General features: G+C 49.9%; 6 protein-coding genes across 6 annotated transcripts; all 6 read right to left on the bottom strand.

Annotated features, from left to right (window-relative positions):
• Positions 1 to 2797: 2797 nt before the first annotated feature.
• CABS01_04958 (zinc-binding dehydrogenase) lies at positions 2798 to 4017 on the bottom strand (the record flags this gene model as incomplete). The annotated part of the gene is made up of 3 exons (XM_060538328.1): positions 2798 to 2830; positions 2882 to 3898; positions 3988 to 4017. 3 exons carry the CDS (start codon positions 4015 to 4017, stop codon positions 2798 to 2800), a joined length of 1080 nt encoding a protein of 359 aa, XP_060389990.1.
• Positions 4018 to 4616: 599 nt separating this feature from the next.
• CABS01_04957 (uncharacterized protein) lies at positions 4617 to 5859 on the bottom strand (the record flags this gene model as incomplete). The annotated part of the gene is made up of 2 exons (XM_060538327.1): positions 4617 to 5539; positions 5628 to 5859. The coding sequence occupies 2 exons, from the start codon at positions 5857 to 5859 to the stop codon at positions 4617 to 4619; spliced, it is 1155 nt and encodes a 384-aa protein (XP_060389989.1).
• A 1645-nt stretch (positions 5860 to 7504) lies between these two features.
• CABS01_04956 (uncharacterized protein) lies at positions 7505 to 8371 on the bottom strand (the record flags this gene model as incomplete). The annotated part of the gene is made up of 2 exons (XM_060538326.1): positions 7505 to 7958; positions 8031 to 8371. 2 exons carry the CDS (start codon positions 8369 to 8371, stop codon positions 7505 to 7507), a joined length of 795 nt encoding a protein of 264 aa, XP_060389988.1.
• A 423-nt stretch (positions 8372 to 8794) lies between these two features.
• Positions 8795 to 12562, bottom strand: CABS01_04955 (uncharacterized protein; the record flags this gene model as incomplete). Its single annotated transcript, XM_060538325.1, has 3 exons — positions 8795 to 11732; positions 11789 to 12423; positions 12485 to 12562. 3 exons carry the CDS (start codon positions 12560 to 12562, stop codon positions 8795 to 8797), a joined length of 3651 nt encoding a protein of 1216 aa, XP_060389987.1.
• Positions 12563 to 14273: 1711 nt separating this feature from the next.
• CABS01_04954 (neutral amino acid transporter) lies at positions 14274 to 16287 on the bottom strand (the record flags this gene model as incomplete). The annotated part of the gene is made up of 10 exons (XM_060538324.1): positions 14274 to 14474; positions 14553 to 14661; positions 14722 to 14792; positions 14850 to 14982; positions 15058 to 15193; positions 15257 to 15381; positions 15457 to 15654; positions 15718 to 15847; positions 15920 to 16050; positions 16127 to 16287. 10 exons carry the CDS (start codon positions 16285 to 16287, stop codon positions 14274 to 14276), a joined length of 1395 nt encoding a protein of 464 aa, XP_060389986.1.
• An 808-nt stretch (positions 16288 to 17095) lies between these two features.
• On the bottom strand, positions 17096 to 17837 carry CABS01_04953 (uncharacterized protein; the record flags this gene model as incomplete). Its single annotated transcript, XM_060538323.1, has 2 exons — positions 17096 to 17574; positions 17657 to 17837. 2 exons carry the CDS (start codon positions 17835 to 17837, stop codon positions 17096 to 17098), a joined length of 660 nt encoding a protein of 219 aa, XP_060389985.1.
• Positions 17838 to 18805: the final 968 nt, after the last annotated feature.

The raw sequence follows: 18805 nt of genomic DNA, 5'->3' as shown, positions 1-18805 counted from the left end.
GTCCGTGATGCCATCTGAACTTGGTCAAGGCCCCCAGACGAGTGCCTAATAGGCAGGACGTAAGTCGTCGAAAGACGTGCGGTTAAATGGCTTTGAGTTTGCGCGATTAACATCAGCTGGGTAAGGCAATGCTTAGCCTCCCAGACTTGAGGCTTCCCTTGAGGCTTCCCTTGAGGCTGATGATACGCCTCAGAGAGTTCCGAGATACCACCTAGGGTACCACGGACTGGACAGCCAACTCTGCCAGAGTTGCATGTGAACTAAGGCAGGGTCTCCTTAATCAACACTTGGCGTTTTGGAACGTAGTACCCAGCACTCTGACCCACTGCATAGTCCGAATATCGTTAGCAATTGCGCAGTCCCACGTGGGGTTTTGTGTCAGATTTCCAAAAGCGTTCCCCCGACTTAGCCGTGAAAAGATGAATGCATCCATCTTCGAGCGGCAGCCCGTCATCTCAACTCTGTGGCGCGCGTCTGTCGCCAACCTACCAGCCTTTTGGGGTGCGAAATGGACGGGATCCCCTTCCCTTCTCTCAAGCGAGCGCGTTACGGACTCTTCAGCTCTTGCAAAACTCAATACACACAGCGATCAGTACCGACCATGCGTATCAGCGTCTCAGGCAGCCGATCACGCAATTCCATTGGTGCCGCATAAGTCTGGGCAGAAACTCTTATGAAATACTTGCACTGATTAGCCTGCAGGCTCTATGTGAAGACGCTAGAAGCCTGTCAACAGGCCCTTTGAGAATGGGAGGCTTGTCTCGGCACCCATTCATCCCGCTAAAAGCCTTGCTTAATGTGGGCAAAGCAATATCAAGGTTTAGACGGAGTGGAGACCTTCGAACCATCGCGGCATCGCAACGTCTTTTACCCCTGGGTATGGATCGGGGTCCCTAGTTCGCTTGCAAGCCTTTGGTTGATTGATGACAGGATAACCTTTGCAAGACAAAGCCCCAAGTTTCCGAAAACGACCAAGGACGAACACGCACGGGGTTTTCTCGCCGACAAAGTCGGACTTTTGAGATATCCCTCGCTGAAAATATCTGCCCTTTCTGCTCTGCCGTCCTACTGAGAGCAAAGTTTAGGCGTTTCATGGCTCTATCCCCGGGCACTTTCGTACAAAACTCAAATCAACCGCTTGCACTCTTTATCATCGCATACTTTCTGCTAAGAGAGAATCCAACTGCCCACGTATCCGTCAAGAACCTCCACAGTCCACAAGCCGGCTGTTATTCCCCTGTCGGCGTGGCCCTTGACCCCGGTCGTGCGTTCTTCCGATTTCGCGCGTCTCTCCCTCCCTCCCGTGATTCTCCTCCTCCCCCTTCCCGCGATTGGCAACTGGGAAACTGAAACATAGGCGAGAGGAAAGAGATTTTTGCCACAGTCGCGCGCAAAATTGAATGCCCGCGGATATGCCCGCAAATAAAGGAGGTTCTATTTTCGAACCTAAGCCGCCCTGCCAGCCCTGCCTGGCACTGCTGAGTGGTCAACCGCGCGGGAATCGGGGCAAAGCCCAAGTCCGGTTTAGCCGTGCCGTGCAGTGCTTCTGCCAACTTACCTGCCAAGCGCGGTAGACAATTGATTGCATTTAATTACGCTAGTGTCTTTAAGGTGTGATTGCCATCCAGGTCGGGCGAGGGAAAGGCTGCCAAGATCACTTTCGACTGAAGTTGTGCCGAGGCCGACATGCGGCCGATTAGTAGGTATCGTGAGCAGACAATCTGCTTGATCAACATCGGTGGCCCATACTTTGCACCCAAGCCGAAAAATCAAGACAAAGTCGTTCTCCTCTCTTCTCGTGATTCTGGACCTTCAATATTGATTAAAGTTGCTCAAGAAATTAATTCCCGATTTGCTTGGGATTCTGAGAGGGGATGGACTCCGCTGTGAGGAGGGGCGAACTCGGAAGGGAAGAGGAGGAGCGAAAAGCACAGAGCGCGCGGCGACACACGCCATGGGCTGCGGCCGGGAACTTCAGACGTGAGCATGAGTCGTGAAAATGTCGTGCCTGATATGCTCAGCCTTGGTGTCCCGAAACAATGGGTTCACCCTGATATTACTTCACGTGGTGATAATCGACATTACTCCCGCATCTCTGGGCCTTTGCAAGTAGCCGGCCTGTCGCGTGTCGCAGGCCCCCTGAGGATCCCCCAAGACTTCCGCATCGGGTTGGAAAAGCTGGGGGGTTGTCTACCAAGAGTCGGAGAAGACCAAGAAGGCCCGCCACCATGATTCAAGGCCGTAGTTTGCATTGGCAGATGGTAGGCTTGCGAAGTTTGCCCCAAGGCTCACGCTTTGAGGATGTGCTCAGGCCACCAGTATTGAGAACTATCGCAATCCCTTCAGCAAGTGCAAATAAAGTAGGCGATAATTGAACGGAAGATGGTAACAAAGAAGGAGTTTTAGCTTGGTTAAATTGAACTTTAAAATCTCCCGAGAGTGTTAATAAGTTGTGCGGGATTTTCAGCCCAACTCTGTCCCATCTGCCTACCGTATTCTTGTCTTGGCAGTTACTTTTTGACTTCTATTGGAGTTCCTTACATCTGAGCAGTTATTAGCCCGGCCTTGGAGGTTGGCATGTTTCAATGCTGGCTAGGGATCACAAAGGCACTGGCCCCAAGCGAGACATGTCAAGAAGGGGCGTCATTGTACATTGTCTTTCGTCATTTAACCTCCATTATCGAACTTACGATATTATCTAAAGAATCCGAATATTCGCTTATTTGATATTACCCAAATACTCTCCGGAAATATGTTACCCAAATCGTATGAAGGACAATGGGCCCGTCCATCATGCTTAGTCCAGCTTCAAAACCCACTTGCCCTTCAGCTACAAGAAAGTCAGCAAGCAGTCACACAATCAAGTTCAAGAATGACTTACTTGACCGCCGTGCATAGTCTGCACTAATTCCTCCAAGTCGTCGATTTTGCCCACGTGGACATTGGGAACGACCACACGTCGTCTGACAAACTCCAATGCCTCAAGAATATCGGCACGCGATCCAACAGAGGAGCTCAGGATCTTCCAACCCTTCCCGATAAGCCAGATGGGATTGAAATTTACTTTCGCCTCCCAAGGCAGAATGCCAACACACATCAGCGTCCCGAATGGCGCCAGCAACTCAAAGGCATCCTGGTAAGCAGCAGTTGCCGTAGCTGCCACCACCACTGCCTTTGCCCCATAGCCTCCGGTTGCCTTTCTGACTTTCTCGGCTAGAGTTCCAGGCTCGGTAACATCGATGTAGACCTCGGCTCCCTGGTCTTTACAGATTTCACCCTTCTCCGGGCCAGCATCGACGCCAATGACGCGGTAGCCCATTGCACGGGCATACGCGACGCCTAGGGCACCTACACCTCCTCCGGCTCCCGAGATGGCGAACCACGAGCCCGGCGTAACATGGCAATTCTTAATCGCCTTGTAAGCAGTGACACCCGCACAAAGGATAGGCGCAACCTCCTCGTCAGGCACCTCGTCAAACTGGGCAGGAAGTCTCGCCAAGTACCGCAGCGGCGCAAGCGTATACTGAGCGAATGTACCGTCGTACGCTCTACCAGAGTGGAGTGTCTTTTCACAGCGCGTCTCACCCTCATTGACGAGGTCTACGCAGGCCTCGCAATTGCCGCAAGTATCGCGAGTCCAGGCGACACCCACTCGCTGTCCAACTTGGACCGATTGGTCGAGGGCCGCAATGTTAGAGCCTAGGGCGGCAATGCGACCGACTCCTTCGTGGCCGAGAATCTTCCTATCGAGGGGTCCGAAATGGCCCATGGCCATACCGAGATCGGAACCGCAGAGACCCGTCACTGATAGGCGGATAAGAACTTCATTCGGTCCTGGAACTGGCCGCGGTTCATCCCGCACCGCAAACGTAGGCTTCCCATCTGAGCCTTGAGGCGACTACAAATCGTAAGTCTCTGCAGAGTTCGATGGTGTGAAGAAGACAAGACGGGTGGAACAGTCTGAATGGTGCATGTGAGGTAGCTTACAGTCAAGACAGCAGCTCGGTGTGTCTCCATAATTGTGCTTCGTCGAATAAGATAAGAATAAGGTAAGTATACACAGGGCTGTAGTTTAAAGAATGGCGTGTGAAGTTGAAGTTGAGACCAACCGAACTAGTGCTGCTCGAGGAAGATCTATGATGTAGGTCGAGATTTCCCCGCTACCTCCAAGATGGTGTGTAGTGGGATAGGACTTCAGACGGGTCGGAAACACTTTTCCGCATATCGTCGGTTCGAAGGTTCCCCTCATTCGAAATTTGACCTCGGTGTTATTCAGCCATAATGATAACTAACTATCTCAGGTATCTGTGGTCCGGTGGGTTTGGAGTTTCGTGCGACGTCATCGTGCTTCGATGCATGTATCTGTGCGGAATCAGAAAAGAAAAAACATTGACTTCAGCCGAAATTCTGCCAAAGGTCTCCACCGGAGTTAGTTTTTGGCTGTATGACTACATGTATGGAACAGTCAGTATTATGATTACTTGAGCATGCTTTAAATCTATCATAGCAGCCCTTGTTCCTGGGCCTCTTTTGGTCAAGACTCGTATGACAGGCAACGCACTTGATGAACGATTACCCTGGAAGCCTCGTGAAGCAGCGTGCTTGGATGCTTATCCCTAGTTGCGACTTTGCCGCAGAGTCCTGATTCGCTCCCCCAAAGCAAGTTCATCCGCTTGTATCCGCTGCAACTGCTCCAACGTCTGCCTCCTGTCCCTCAAGAGCCGCTCTTCATGTAGCAGGTGCTCCAGCTCAGCCATATCTGCAATAGGGGGTTCCGGCGAGGAATTAATACGATCTCCAATTATGGGCGGTGACATCCGACTTGTTGCAGATGATAGGGGCGACTTTGGGAGCGAAATCGTGGACACGACCTCCGGTGATACCGTGTCCTGCTCAACTGAAGGCGTGACCTCGAGGCTTTCGTGAATTTTTGGCTCAGGCGATGCGCACGGAGTTCCGTCCAGCTCGGCCATTATCTGATTCTGTTGATTTGAAAATATTACGGGGTTTTTCTTGTCGGCTTCCAATGGTGCCGTATATGAATCCAACTCATATCTGTTGGATTTGTCCCCGCCGCCGAGCTCTGGTGTGATATTATCCTCCTTACCAACATTCTGGCTGGCCTTGTTCCTCTTTCGCCACCAAAAGAGTAGGATTACAGCCAGCATTGCCGCTAGGGCAGCTCCAGCACCAATTCCAGCCTTCACTCCCGTCGATAACCGATCCGAGGAGGAGTCACTATTGTCACCATCAATCGTAGACGTAGATTCGGCGGTAGGAGTAGATTCGGGTATAGAGGTTGTTGATTGCGTCGTTGATGTGATGGTTTGTGATGCGGTCGAGCCAGACTCTGTCCATGATGTGGATGTCTCGATACTCACGGTTGCATACGTGCCACCGACATCGTAAGTGGCGGATTGAGTAATGGTGATGATACTGGGTTGTGTTTCTGTCAAGGTCGCTGTAGAAATCACATCCGTCTGGAAAGTATTGAGCCAGCCATTGGCGACGCAGTAGGCCGCAAAGGGGGGCCACACATCTTGAACTTAGCGTCAATACAGCGCTTCAGAGTCGAAGATAGTGAAAGACAGAGAAGCTTTCTCATTGTGAGATCAAGAGAAGCATACCTTGGATTGTTTTTTCTTGGTACCTGCAAAATCTTTTTATGCAAGCGGCCCATTGGGCACGAAAGAGATCGCTCGTTCCAAGACGGCAAGCACAATCAGGTTTCCTCAATATGTGACAGTTTTCCGTAGGGCTTTCACCCAGACAATCCTGAGCACATGCAGGAATATCGTCTATCTCTTGAGCGTATGCGAAGCGAATTACTGCCGCGAGGACAACTGCCGTGGCCCTCATCGCGACCGAGCAGCGAGAGCCTGCTCGGGATGTAGATAGAACGCACAGAAAACAATGGCGAAGCTGATAGCTGAACTAAAGGGTTGTTGTTGGAGGAATGGTGTCTGGGAAACCCAATGGGTCCTACTCTCGGTGATACATGTATGTGCCTCAATGACAGCCAAGCGTGGCCTGCGGCAGGAAAGCGTCACCAGAAAAGACAAGACAGCCGACGGGCCAAGAAGAATGCTCGAATCTGCAAGGTTCTCGACGAATCATGAGAAGTTTCTGCCAGATGTGATCGGGCCTTCGTTTAGCTTGTTGGTTGGGTCTAATTTGGGGCCTCGCCTGTCTGGACTCCGATCCCAATGGTTCCAACAGCTCGTTGTCCGGCTACTCACATGTACTGCGAAGCAAGGACCCATTATTACAGGGAGAAGATCGAATCACTACGTTCAACATTGCCTGATGCCAAGTGCAGCTTCTAGCTGCGCCCTAGTTGTGCAGAGCCCAGCGTCCTCGCCTGCGTTGGTAATGAAATTGCGCTGGGCCGAGCAGATGAAATGAAACCTCCCAAACTCAGCTGGATCAAAAGCAACTGAACTTTTCTCAATGCTTTACCTGCATGTGACCTCAGCTTAACAGCTTGCAATCCAGTTTCAGCCGGCAAGGAACATACTAATGAGCAGTTGGTTCGAATACGTTCACTATCGCATCATTGTCAATTGGTCAGGGGGTTGCCGAAGAGTTTTTAATAGTGAGTAGCTACTTCGCGGACGAATGTGAGAGAGACTTGGCCTCTACTAACCGGAAGCCACGTCACACTACATTGCCTAGGGCAGCTTCTTCTCAGACCGCACTCCACCCCAAGTCAATGTGCATTTGATCTTCACTCAAGCGAGTTCCCATGTTCAAAATGCACCCAGAAGAGCAATGAGCCAATGAAGTGCAGCGCACCTGTTATTGCTCAAGTGCACATGGGCCGGCCCATCAGCTGTGATTATGTAGGCTTTTCCTCTCCGAACCTCAACCAACGTTGCGTTCCTTCTCTCGATCAGCAGATTCGTAACAATAAATTCGGCCGTATTGTGATGAGGCAACAGAGATATGTGTTAACGTTCCTTACACACCGATATCCCACAGCTCACGATCAACTTCGAAAGATCTTGCCTACGAGACAGTAGTCGCTTCGAGGGCAGTCACACGAGTATTCTTGGTTTCTCGGTGATACATACTCCTTTCAATAAATTCAAGACAACTACATGCTTTGACTGCTTCAATCTCATGTACAGTCCGGCGTTGTACTACGACTTCAAAACAACTGGCCGCAGGCTTATGCGAAGCATGGGAAGTAAGGGTGAGCCCCCTTTCTCCAGCAAAACAACATTGTGTCACGGGGAGAAAGAATTGTTTGCTGCACGCGATCAACGGCATCATGTTCGCAACGTGTTGGCAGTAATCCTATGAACAGTTCTCCAGTATGGTCTTCAGAGAGGCTCATTTGAATTGCGTCTTGAAACAGCGAAGCCAAAGCCTACTAAGGCTATCTCAAATCCAGCAACACGTAGGTAATCAAAGAGCTCAAGATTTGTTGAAAGTATTTACAAGATAAGGTTTCACGCCAAAACTCCATCATGAAGAGATTCTCTATCCAGAGGCTCACTTCTCACTTAGGTGGCGAAGTAGGTGCGGCGGGCGTTGCCGCGACAATCACAACCTTTCTCTGCCGCCTCTTCTTTCTGCAGCTCCTTACGCAGCAAAACACGCATGAGCAGACCAACACGAAAAATATTACAGGACATCCAACCACTAGGAACATGAAAAGACTGTCTTTTGTAGGGTCAGGCATACTCTCAAGTCTTGGCGGTTTGTAGTCATAAACTCCATCCGGGATCGTCTGACCAGTTGTCCACGTCGGTACTATCATTGGGCTCGCCAATGTCGGTAGCTTTGGCGTCAAGGTCGCAGTATCAGATGCATCCCAAGTCACGGTCCATGGTGTATGTATCATGAGCACTTGGTCCGATTTCGCGTCCTCGGGGTTGGAAAGGGCTTCGGTCTTTGGGCGCCATGCGGCGCACGCCATTCCATTGACCCGAGTGTAATTGAATCCACTCCACCTCTAGTCAGCGGTCAAGTCATAGACACGACAAGCAAGATTTGCAGTGATGAAGAAAATGGTGCAAGCCAACCTATTGCAGCAGTAAGCTGATGTAGGGCCCTCGGTGTATGTGTGTGCCATGCTATAATACGTCCATCCTTCGGGGCACACGCCCGGGCTGAAATTGAGCCGGCTGTACTCTGCGACGCGGTCCCATCCAGAGGGATAGCATGATGATGAGGGAGCAGAGACAGAGACCTTCGATATGACGTCGCGGTATACTTCGCTGCCGGAGATTGAAACAAGAGACCGGTGCGACGTTTTTGTCGTAGTCCATTGGTTTGAACAGTCTGGCGGCTGCACGAAAGGCGTGGTTATGGCGAGGTTTTTAGTGGTTGTGGCCGGAACGGATTCTGTGATGGTAGAAGACATGACTATCTCGCCAGGGCGCCGAAGACGCAACTGGATTGGAACGGGTTTGGTTGAACTGACGAAGGGATTTCGGGCCTGGAAATGTGCTTGGGCTTTGTCTCTTATACACGATCAAGCCCTTCAGAGTAATGCGCCAAGGAGGCAAAGCAAATATGAGCGAGGCCCTAATTGGCAAGAAAAGACATGGGCCTGGCCAGAGAGGGCAGGTTTGGGACTAGCGGGGCTTTGCATGTACATATTAATATCGAACTGCACTACGACCCCAACTCGACTTTTCTCAATACTACACAGTTTCATGACACGCTCACTTCGCACATTTGATTATGACTTCAAAGACGTGTCCATCTATCAAGTAGAAACTTTACTAAGTTGACCAAACTAGTGAATGTGCCTGCAAAGTGTTAAAAAGACCGCTTTGTAGCCTCAAAACCGAATAGAGTTGAAGTCCGGGTTGGGTACACTCTCTTCCAGGACTGTGCCATTGCTGAAAATTGTGCCGTTCTTCAAAACCTCGACGCGACCCAGATGAAGGCCAAGCGGCGGGTCATTAACAGTCGTCCCATTCGCATAAATGATGCCGTTGAATTGCGATACTAAGGGGCTCGGAGGCTTCCTTAAATTCTTCGGACTTGCGAGCAAAGGGGACCTTCTCGGGCTGATGGTGCAGTTCTCGCTGATTGTGTACAAGTTAAGACCGATCGCCAGAGTATACAACTCAGCACTCAACAAATCCCATCCAGGCTCATTCTTGATCACCATGCCAATGTAGTCGACCAAGAGGACGTTGGGGTAGTATTCGTACGAGATCTCATTCAGGCCCTTCCAGTAGAGTGCGGGGTTGGTAGGCAGAACGGCGATTGACTGGAGGTCGTAGGTAAACGTCGATGTCAAGGGATGCGGTGTACTGAGCCACTGGCCGATGTGGAAAATGCCATCTGGCCTTCCTCTCCACATCTTTATCGCCTTTTCAGCCATCTCTTTCGTATCTTCCTTTTCAGGCCACGCATCAGTCAAGTCGATATGATTGATGTTATAGATGCCCTCGCCAATTGAAGTATGCTTGCGGTCATCAGGAATCTCCTTAGACAGATGCTGGGTGTTCAAGAAGATAAGCACGCAGCCCTTGTTATCATTCTTGTCCATTAAATCGCCAATCTTCGACGTTTGCAAACTCTTGCCAAGTCCAGGGCACCGATTTTTGATCTCTTTGAGTTTGTCGAAGAACTTGTTCTTGATACCTTCATCCCAGTAGATGGGGCCATAGCTCGGCACATTGCGGACACCAAGCAGATAGCGGAACTGCAAGAAGATGACCTCGCCAGGATTCTCATCCGTGAATCGATTAATTTCCTTGATGACGTCGTCCAATTTCTCTCCCGTTCTCCCAAGTACGACGTCCGCAACCTCATCAGCCACGTGCATCGTCCAGAAGTCGTAGTTGCCGCAACAGTTGACAACCTGATGAATGCTGGAAACACGCAAGTCGAACCAGCGAGACCCGGCTCGCAGTTGATCATATAGGTTCAACATCTGAGTTTGTGTGTTGCCCTCGGTTCCTCCTGACAGGAGAGCATCTGTTATCTTACTCATGCCCGAATCGTGGGTGCCTGGCATCACCAAATCAACCACCCTCCGATCACGGATCGTATCCTTGATAGCGTTCATCCAGTTTCCCGGTCCATGTGAAAGTGAAGTGATGAACCCGAAGGAATCACTTCCCGTGATGACAAGTGTCACAGGAACCTCCTGCCCCGGCACCCTGTACTCGCGCTGGCCCTTGCCCATCCCGCTCAGGTCGAAAACGACGCGCCTGGGATAGGCATCAGGTATATGAGTTGTGGCACGTACGACAAACTTTTTGCCAGTGTTCCCGATGTCGTAGTATGCTTCTCCGTTGTCATCGACATTGTTGGCTTCAATGTCTTCAGTATAGTGTGCGACGTTCTGACGCGCCCTGCCAGGAGGAATATCGCCCCAGTTGAACTCGTCCATCTGGTAGCTATGTGTTGAAGTGAGTTTGAAAGGGTGCGGCGTGAGGTTGACGATGGTGATGTACTGTCTGCCCGTCGCTGCTGCATTCTCAGGGTCCATCAACAACCAGCGCATGTACTCGCCAGTTCGATCAAGATCGAGGTCGCTATAGGTTTTATCGCTCGCTTGGCAGGTATCATTGGGGTCGATGGGCGGTTCCGTTTCTTCGTCGTCGTTTGACTTGCAAACTTCGGGACACCAGGTACGAGAGCAGGCAAACTCGCACAGCTTCTCATCATTGTAATCCCCAACAGGTTTTCCAGTTGCACCGGGTACCTGTGCTGGTGGCTCTATCAGGCCTCCCTCTGAAGTACACCGGCAGATATGCAGAGGACAGAAGCCAAAGTTGCAGGCGTAGGAACAAAGCCCCTCGAAGCGTTCATAGCCTACTAGAGAGGTGCCTGCCCTACAGGCAGGTGGAAGAAACTCGGAGACGGTCGGTACGATAGTCGTCTGAGGAGTCTCAGAACAAAACTCTTCTGGACAGAATCCCAGGTTGCAGGCATTCGAGCAGAGTCCGGAGTAATTCTCGCTCTTCCCCTTGGCGGGGAATCCGTCTTTCTCGAGCGCTGGCGGCTTTGTGTTGGGCACTCCCACAGCCTGGCACAAGCAGGACGACACGGGGCAATAGTTGTACTTGCAATTGAACTCGCATAGCTCCCTGAAGCCCTTGGCTCCAGTTCCCTTGATGCAGCCTTGGTTCTGTCTCGAGTTTGGCATCGTCACGGAGACGGAGCCGGCAACGACGGCACTGCCAACCCATGGGTTCCAATTCGTACGCCCATTGTCGCAGCTCGCAGAGCTGAAGGCAGGTCCGTCAACCCTCGCTAGAAGTCTCCCAGGTCTGGAGAGCTGGACGTTCACATCGCCGGTCTCACTAAGGAGGACCACGCTGCCATGATAGACGCCAACACCTCCATCGGGAATCGAAGACCATGTCGGGGTAAAAGTCTTGCCACCAACTGTGACTGTGACCTCAGCTGCCGACCCGAGTACTGCGGAAAAAAATATCTTGTCCAACATGATAAGCTGTGGAGGGAATTCGATTTGAAGTTGGCTTGCTGTATTGCCGACGGTGCCACCGTCAGAGCAGGCGCTGGATGGGCTTGTACGGTACCAGACAACGAGACTCTCTTGAGATACAGTAGCTTTGCCAGTCTTGTAGTAGTCGATCCAGAACGGTAGAGTCTGACGCCAGCCATCGTGAGGTCTGTTGTTGGCATAGTTGTATGGCGCTTTCCCAACCGTGAACGCCTCCATGGCGTGGCTGTAAAGAGGACCAATGTGATGAGATTCACCATAGTCGTTCCAAGAGATGATTTGGACATATCTGGAATGTATATTAGTACAATGTCATCCTTGAAACACTCTCAAGCTGGTACTTACTCAGGCTGGTTGTAAATGACCTGAATCCACCGATCATGCCATATGTCGTCACCTCGCCACATCCAGTTCTTGTTGTAACCGGGCATATTGGTGTAGAACCACGGCGAAACAGGCATCATATACGGCCTCTTGTCCAAGTATTGAAAGTACGAGGCGTCGACATAAGTGTCCATATCTCGAGGACCCCAGGGCCAAGCAGCCCAGTTGAAGAGGCCGTCCGCGACGTTGTTTCCAAGGGCCAGCGCTGGCCTTGCTCCTTCAGACGACCAGTCAGGAATGAAGAAGCAGCTGACTTGGCTTTTGATGTCGATCCAGTCTTTCGCATTGCCAGGGCCCTCGAAGGTAGAAACCAAAGGCCTTCCATCACTGTGCTTGAAGTACTCGGCTTTCGATGTGTACTTCTTCAGATAGCTGATGACGGTCTCCTTCGGCCAAGGACCTCTCCCTGCGTAGTCGAAAGAGAATAGAAGCTTGAATCCTTCGTCTTTGGCGACATTGAAAGCGCGCTCAAGAGAAACCTCGTTCATGGGCTCTCCATGGGCCATATTGAGGGCGAAGGCGTCAATATGAGCTTCTTTGGCGAGTCTAATGTCCGTACGCCAGGTACTTTCTGTGTAATCGGCCGTGTTTCCCACCTGGCAGAGTGTAAGTAGATGCCCATCGGCCAGGGAATAGCATTTCATTCTGTGAACTGACCATGAAATGTGCGAAAACTGCAGCACTCTGGACGCGGACTGCGCCAGCAACGGCTAAAAGAAGGGCGTTGAGTTTCATAACCTCAATTTACAGTGCAAAATGCCGAAAGTCTAAAAGAATGAATCTAGAAGCAAAACTTGCTGGAGAATTGCATCAGGTACGTGAAAGCCTTACTAGCATTTATATAGCAGTTTTGCTCCATATCGACGGCCAGGCTTCCCTCACCCTCTCCTATCTCTGAATGAAAAAATCTCTGAGAAAGGGGCCCAGTCGTGTCAGAGACGAACACAATTCAGAATGCTCATCTTCCGTGGGGCGTAGTGGCTCGGACGAGGGCCACCAGGCTTCGACTCAACGAAGCTGAGGCACAGCACGATTAATTTCTCGCAACACCAGCAGCTGACCCATAATGCAGTGCATCTTAGAGGCACAGTGTCGTTCTTGAGAATGTGGTAAGAAAATATTTCAAGGCCCTGTCATGGAAATATGATATCCAGAGCCATAAGGACTTTGGTTAAACTCCGGTAGCCTGCCGAGGAACGTTAGCTTAGATCGAGATATTGAACAGCTCTCAACTTGCAAATTACACTGACTGCATAACTCCAAAAGTTGATTCGCTTTTGGAGACCTGTATTGATGTAAAGTGGTGAGCTTTTTCGGCTCTCGCTGGGCATCTCATTGTCAGCCGACATCCGTTTGACCTTCTATCCGAACAGGCAGGGATCACAAGCACCGTCAATCACAGTGTAATCAATACCAAGGCTGATTTATGCTATAGCGGGCCGTCATAAGCGAAGAGGAGGCGTTTTCCTAATGCGGTATGTCTTGGCCGGATGCCGCCTGTCGATATGCCGTTGGAACGTTGGACCCTAAATGCGGAGGACTCCGAGGGCTTGGCTCTTGCCTGTTTGGTGAATCCCATGAGGCAAATTTCTCGCGAGCGAATAGAGGACCAGATATGCTTGAGAATTTAGGCGGCAATGCAACATCTCAGTTGAATATTCTGGGCTAGACTCATCTTGAGCAGAGGACCATCTATCAACGCCGTCTTACCGCATGAGCCCTTGCAGTAGGAAGCTCTAAGTGAAGAAAAGCTATCGGCCGGAAATACAGAGATCATTTACGTGACAGGCTTTCACTTTGGGGGCCGATAACTGCACACAAGGATTGCAATGACTCAGTATTGTGGAGGGGCAGGGCAGGCGATTTGGTTGTCTGTCGGTTGCAAATTAACATCGTGGAATGTCAAACGCAAATTTTCGCTAGGCTCGGGACCACACAACCGCAGGGGCATTTTTGCACCTATCAAAACATGTCCAATAGCGGAAGAAGGCTGAGGCGTCTTGCGCAATATCCCCTATCAGCAAATTCAACCAGACCGTTGGGCAAAAAGTCCGCGGCGGTTGTCTTGGGAAAGTCGGTCTGGGGAGTCCGGGACTTGATTCAAAGTTGAGAACCATTCCTACAATGTTCAGGGTGATTGCACACTTAGTGAATGAATTTTCATATCATGATACATCAATCTTATTTCCAAGTCCTTCACTTCTTATGAGTGGATGTCTCTCTAGACAAATCCCCATTTATTGATGTCGAATTATGTTTGAGGCTGGATCTATTGCGGGATGTCCTCACCTGATGCACTTCAATTGGGTCTCCGTCAAATGTTGTTGAGACTGATAGTCTTGGGCAGAATCCTTTCAGACTGGTTGTCAAGCCATCCCAATCTTATTGTAGGGCAATTGACGGCCACCATATCTAATTCTCGTCGTCGTCGCCCTCGCCCATCATTTTAGCAAGTAAAAGCTGATCCCACCCTTCCATCCTTGTACGCATCGATGATGCTTTGGATTGTTGTATAAGTGCCCACAACGGTCATGAATGATCCCAGGACTATCGTAAAGATGTGCAGGGCACAGAGAGATAACTTGACTTTACTAGAAGATCTTTTCTCCCAGTCCATGTAGAGGCCCATGAATGCTGGGATGATCAGCTGTCATGTGGCACGATTCGTCAGTGAACAGTCACATCGAGACTCGCCCTAAAGTCTGGTAGATTGGCTTGCACTTACACAAGTAGGCATGCAGCAAATAGAACCAATGAGCCCGACTAGATAGCTAAAGAACGGGACCGCTTCAGCGATGATAAAAGCCAACGCGCTGATACCCATCGTTGAGCCACTGCAGATTGCTGATGTCAGTGTGACGAACGTCTGTCCTGCAAAAGCGATCGGAACTTACAGCCAAGTCACCCAATGAATGGCGGTCTTGCTTTGTAGATGTACAGAGTTGCGAAGAATGCGTACAAGAAGCTAGTATAAGACTTGTCAGTAGTTACACTCGCTGATCGGATGAAATTATTCTCCTACGGATTTGGCAGCTAGATGAACCCAAAGAGTCGTTGTCATAATGAATCCAGGAATCGAAACACCATACGCTATCTTTTCTAATGTCCCGCCAGCGGAGCCCAGAGACGGACTCGCAACGTACTTTCCACAATACCTGTACGATTGATACGTCAGTCAAGTTCTTCATTGATTCGCAACACTGTATCCCCGAGCTATCTGATTCACTAACATGTAGACGACCGTACCAAATGCTACATAACATGAGGCTAGAAACACTTGAGACGAGAACAGAGATTTGGTGAAAGATCGTGGGCTTCTCATCTCCGCAATCACGGGCATGAAGGTTGGTGTAGATCCATAACCAGCTTCACAGCTATTAGTCTCTCATTCCAGATGTCAACTCAATGCATCAGTGTAGCACAACTTACTAAACAGGTTGACGGCAGCGACAACTCCTGGGACGAACCCAGGGACCCCTACGGCGTGTACTTCCATGTCGTATGGTCCGGTTTGTGGCGCTGCCGCAGGCCGATCGACTTGGGTCACACCAACCCTTTTATGCGGAATTTTGTCAGCGATTCTATAATGCCCCAAGTTGGTGAACATTGAGAAGAGTTGGTAAACTCACACGACAATGAAGACAGCCGTAAAAATGGAAGCAAATCCTATCCAAGCTAGGATTGACAATCTCCCCAAAGTGGGAATGCTAGACACGATTGCGGTGCATGTGGCCGCGACGAGGGTCCACGCAATGTTGCAGACGTGGCGGTTCGAAAGTGTCGTGAACCCTTCCGCCAAACCAATGAAGCCAGAACCGGATGCGAGGCTTTTTGAGTGTCAGTATTATGGAGAAACAATCGGTTGCTCATCAGAATTCCTCGTGTCTTACATCCAAGTCAGCAGGAAGAGACCACCAGCAATTTCTCGGGCAATAGGTCCGCCCATCAGCGCTGCAGCATCAGCAATGCTGTGAACTCCAGCGTATCTCATCCTAAAGACGTACATGATGTACGCATAGTCTTCCGGCACGTACGATTAGTAAGATGATGCAAGAGACGAGAGTTGGGGACAATGTTGAAATGAAGGCATACAAGTTGCCAGTGTTCCCCAACCCACGAGCAGGGCAATTCCCGGGCCGTACCCAACTGAGCTGAAGGCAGATGGAATTGTCAATACACCAGTGGCAAAGCATAGCTTCATCAAGATGATGCCAGTGCGTTTCCTGAGATGATGCACAGTGTCAGTGACCTGTACCCTGGCGAAAGTGAAATTCCGACTCTAATCATAACATGACCTACCAACCTAATGCCCTGTATTCCTCCTCATGGAAGACCTCACGGTTATCATCAATGTCAATGCACTCCGTTTTGGTGTTTCGTTCGGGGAATGCATCGCCGTTCGTCGCCGGCTCCATTTTCTCGGATGAGCCCTCCAAAGATGTTCTTGTGTACGGTGGCATCGCAGGTGATTTTCCGTGGCTATTGTCACTGGGCTAATAAAGAACGGGGAGTATCACAGCACCAGAAGTCTTGAGTCGAGATCAATATTGTCTTGTGTTATGTCGCTGTTGCCAAGTGCAATCACGTTATCGACTACATAAAAGGGACTTTCGAAGCCAAAACTTTTTAGCGAGGAAGCTCCAGCAACAATATCTTATATCGAAATAACTGCCAGATATCTGATAACTACCGGAGGGGAGCAATCTCAGAGAGCAAGGTAACATTCAAGATACAAGACTCTGTTGAGCCTGTAGGAATGCTCGTTCAAGATCCACTTCCATGCTCATGTCCGGCCAAGCGCTATCTGAATGACATACTGTCACTGCCGGGTGACAATCTCGACCGCCGTCAGCGGAGTGCGTTATCACAGGCTCCGGTATACAGACGGGGATGTCGCCGATCCTATCTGCGGGGGAATCACTTGGGTTCCCCATGGAGATAAAGCCCCCTCCTCCCATCCCACTGTAGATAATGGTTGTGGGTAAGTGGGACTTCGCGAATAGCCGACACTAGCGAATTCCCGATCATCCTGCTTCGCTAGTCTTGACATCAGGAGAGACTTGGGGTTGGCATCATTTGTCATGAAATCACTGATTGAGCAACTTCTTGATCAGACTGCCTTCGCGTTTGAGTCTAAAGCAAATGCGATTGGATATGTGAGATCATCACGGCCGGGAATCATCATGTCTCTTCGTTTTAGGAAATATCTGACTTGCTCGAACGAAAGTATGACAGTGGATTCAATGTCGAACGTAGATGCATACGTCTTCAGTCTTGACTAACATCCCGAAATACATAAACAACACCACCGATGCTGACCAGACCTCCATTTACCGACTTTTGCGCTTCGTTGTCTACCATAGTCACCACCGCGGACGCTTTGGGCATGCTTCCATCATTCTCAGATTCAAATGTGCAATTCCAAATTCCATGCTGGGAATCATAATCCTCTCGTCGCGCCGCAAATTCTGTCGCCGACGCCTTGCAGATGAAGAGATATATGACCCCAACTTTTCCAATGAAAGTTCTTCCGTCTTTGCTCTGAAGTATCCAGGAAGGTGTATTATTCGTGCCACGCTTCGTAACGTCTCTCCAGACTTCTTCGTAGTCGGTTGAAACACCATTCTTGTGAGGACAAGGCGTGGTGCCGATTTCGAGGTCATCCCCATTAGATAGCTTCTCGAAATAGGCATCTTCCGGTACGGTCAGGTTCAAAGAGTCAATGATATGTGTCCATCGGAATGTTGCTGTGGCTCGATTGATACGTCAAAACAATGATCTTTGATTATCGAGCAGAGAGACATCCAGGAAGATGATGACAGTACGTACGGGGTTCGGTCTTCAAAGTGATTCTCTCTCCCGCGCGGCTCCATTGGATAGTCTGAGTTTCTTGGGTAACCCGCAAGTCTATGAAGTACCTTCCTACGTTGAGTGCAATCGTATCGGTATCTTCATAGGCAGGCTCGGGCAACCAGCGAATGCTGATGCGCTGGACAGCTTGCGACGGCATATTGTTGGTCAATGGCTTAAGGCAATTTTAAACCAGGTTTGAGCGTAGAAAGTAGATCTCAGGATCATGCAAATGATAGAATGATGGGTATCGACGTCTTAAGGTGGACCGGCAGTGGGGTACTTATATCTGAGGTGGTTGCAGACTCACGTGTCGTCATCATACACAGCGAATGTGAACGACAAGTCTTTGAATATCAAGCTATGAGTCTAGAGGGCTTCCACAGCAGACAATTTAGATGCTCCGGGTCTCTAGACAGGTTCGATTATTTGTCTATATAGTTGATATTTCGTCTTTCCGCGGACGCGCTCTACGACGTAAGTTTCGAAAATATACCCCAGATGAAGTCATATTAAATTAAGAGAATCAGTTCACCAATACAAACGAAATTCTCACGAAACATGCAGATGTTTAAGCCAGATAAAACGATATGCACCAAATGTCAATGGCATTCAGTATGAAAGTGACCCCAGACTCATCTGAGAGACTGGGACGGATTTATCTACTAGTCTTGGTGGGGTTGAGAAGCGGCCAATCATGTGCGAACCAACTAACCCCCTCATCCCCAGGCGTTTTTGACATGAACAAACAGAGCTGTTACTGAACTCTTGTGTATGGAGCAGATCCTGGGATTAACAGCGACCAAGGTACTTCATGATGCTTATTCAGTCTTGTTGTATGTTAGTGTCGTAGACAATCGTCAAATCCTTTGATCAGTGGTGGCTGGCTGAAGATGGGTTCCGACCTGAGAAGCAAAAGGCACAGATCCACGCCAGCCTGCGCCAGATGTCATCGACTCAAGCAAAAGGTATGAATATGGTGAAATCTTCTTGGGTTATTGGCCCCTTGACTGATGGTCCCATTCAGTGCGACAGAGGTACACCAAGATGTCTAAGATGCGTTACCGCCAGAGCTGAGTGCACCGCAATCAACCGGCAAAAGTCTGCCGAAATTCCTCGCAGGCATGT

Source organism: Colletotrichum abscissum, assembly GCF_030869225.1.
Source record: "Colletotrichum abscissum strain IMI 504890 chromosome Unknown Scaffold_9.1, whole genome shotgun sequence".
NCBI lineage: Eukaryota > Fungi > Ascomycota > Sordariomycetes > Glomerellales > Glomerellaceae > Colletotrichum > Colletotrichum abscissum.
Note: the sequence above shows the minus strand (reverse complement) of the source record. Positions and strands in the feature narration are given on the sequence as shown.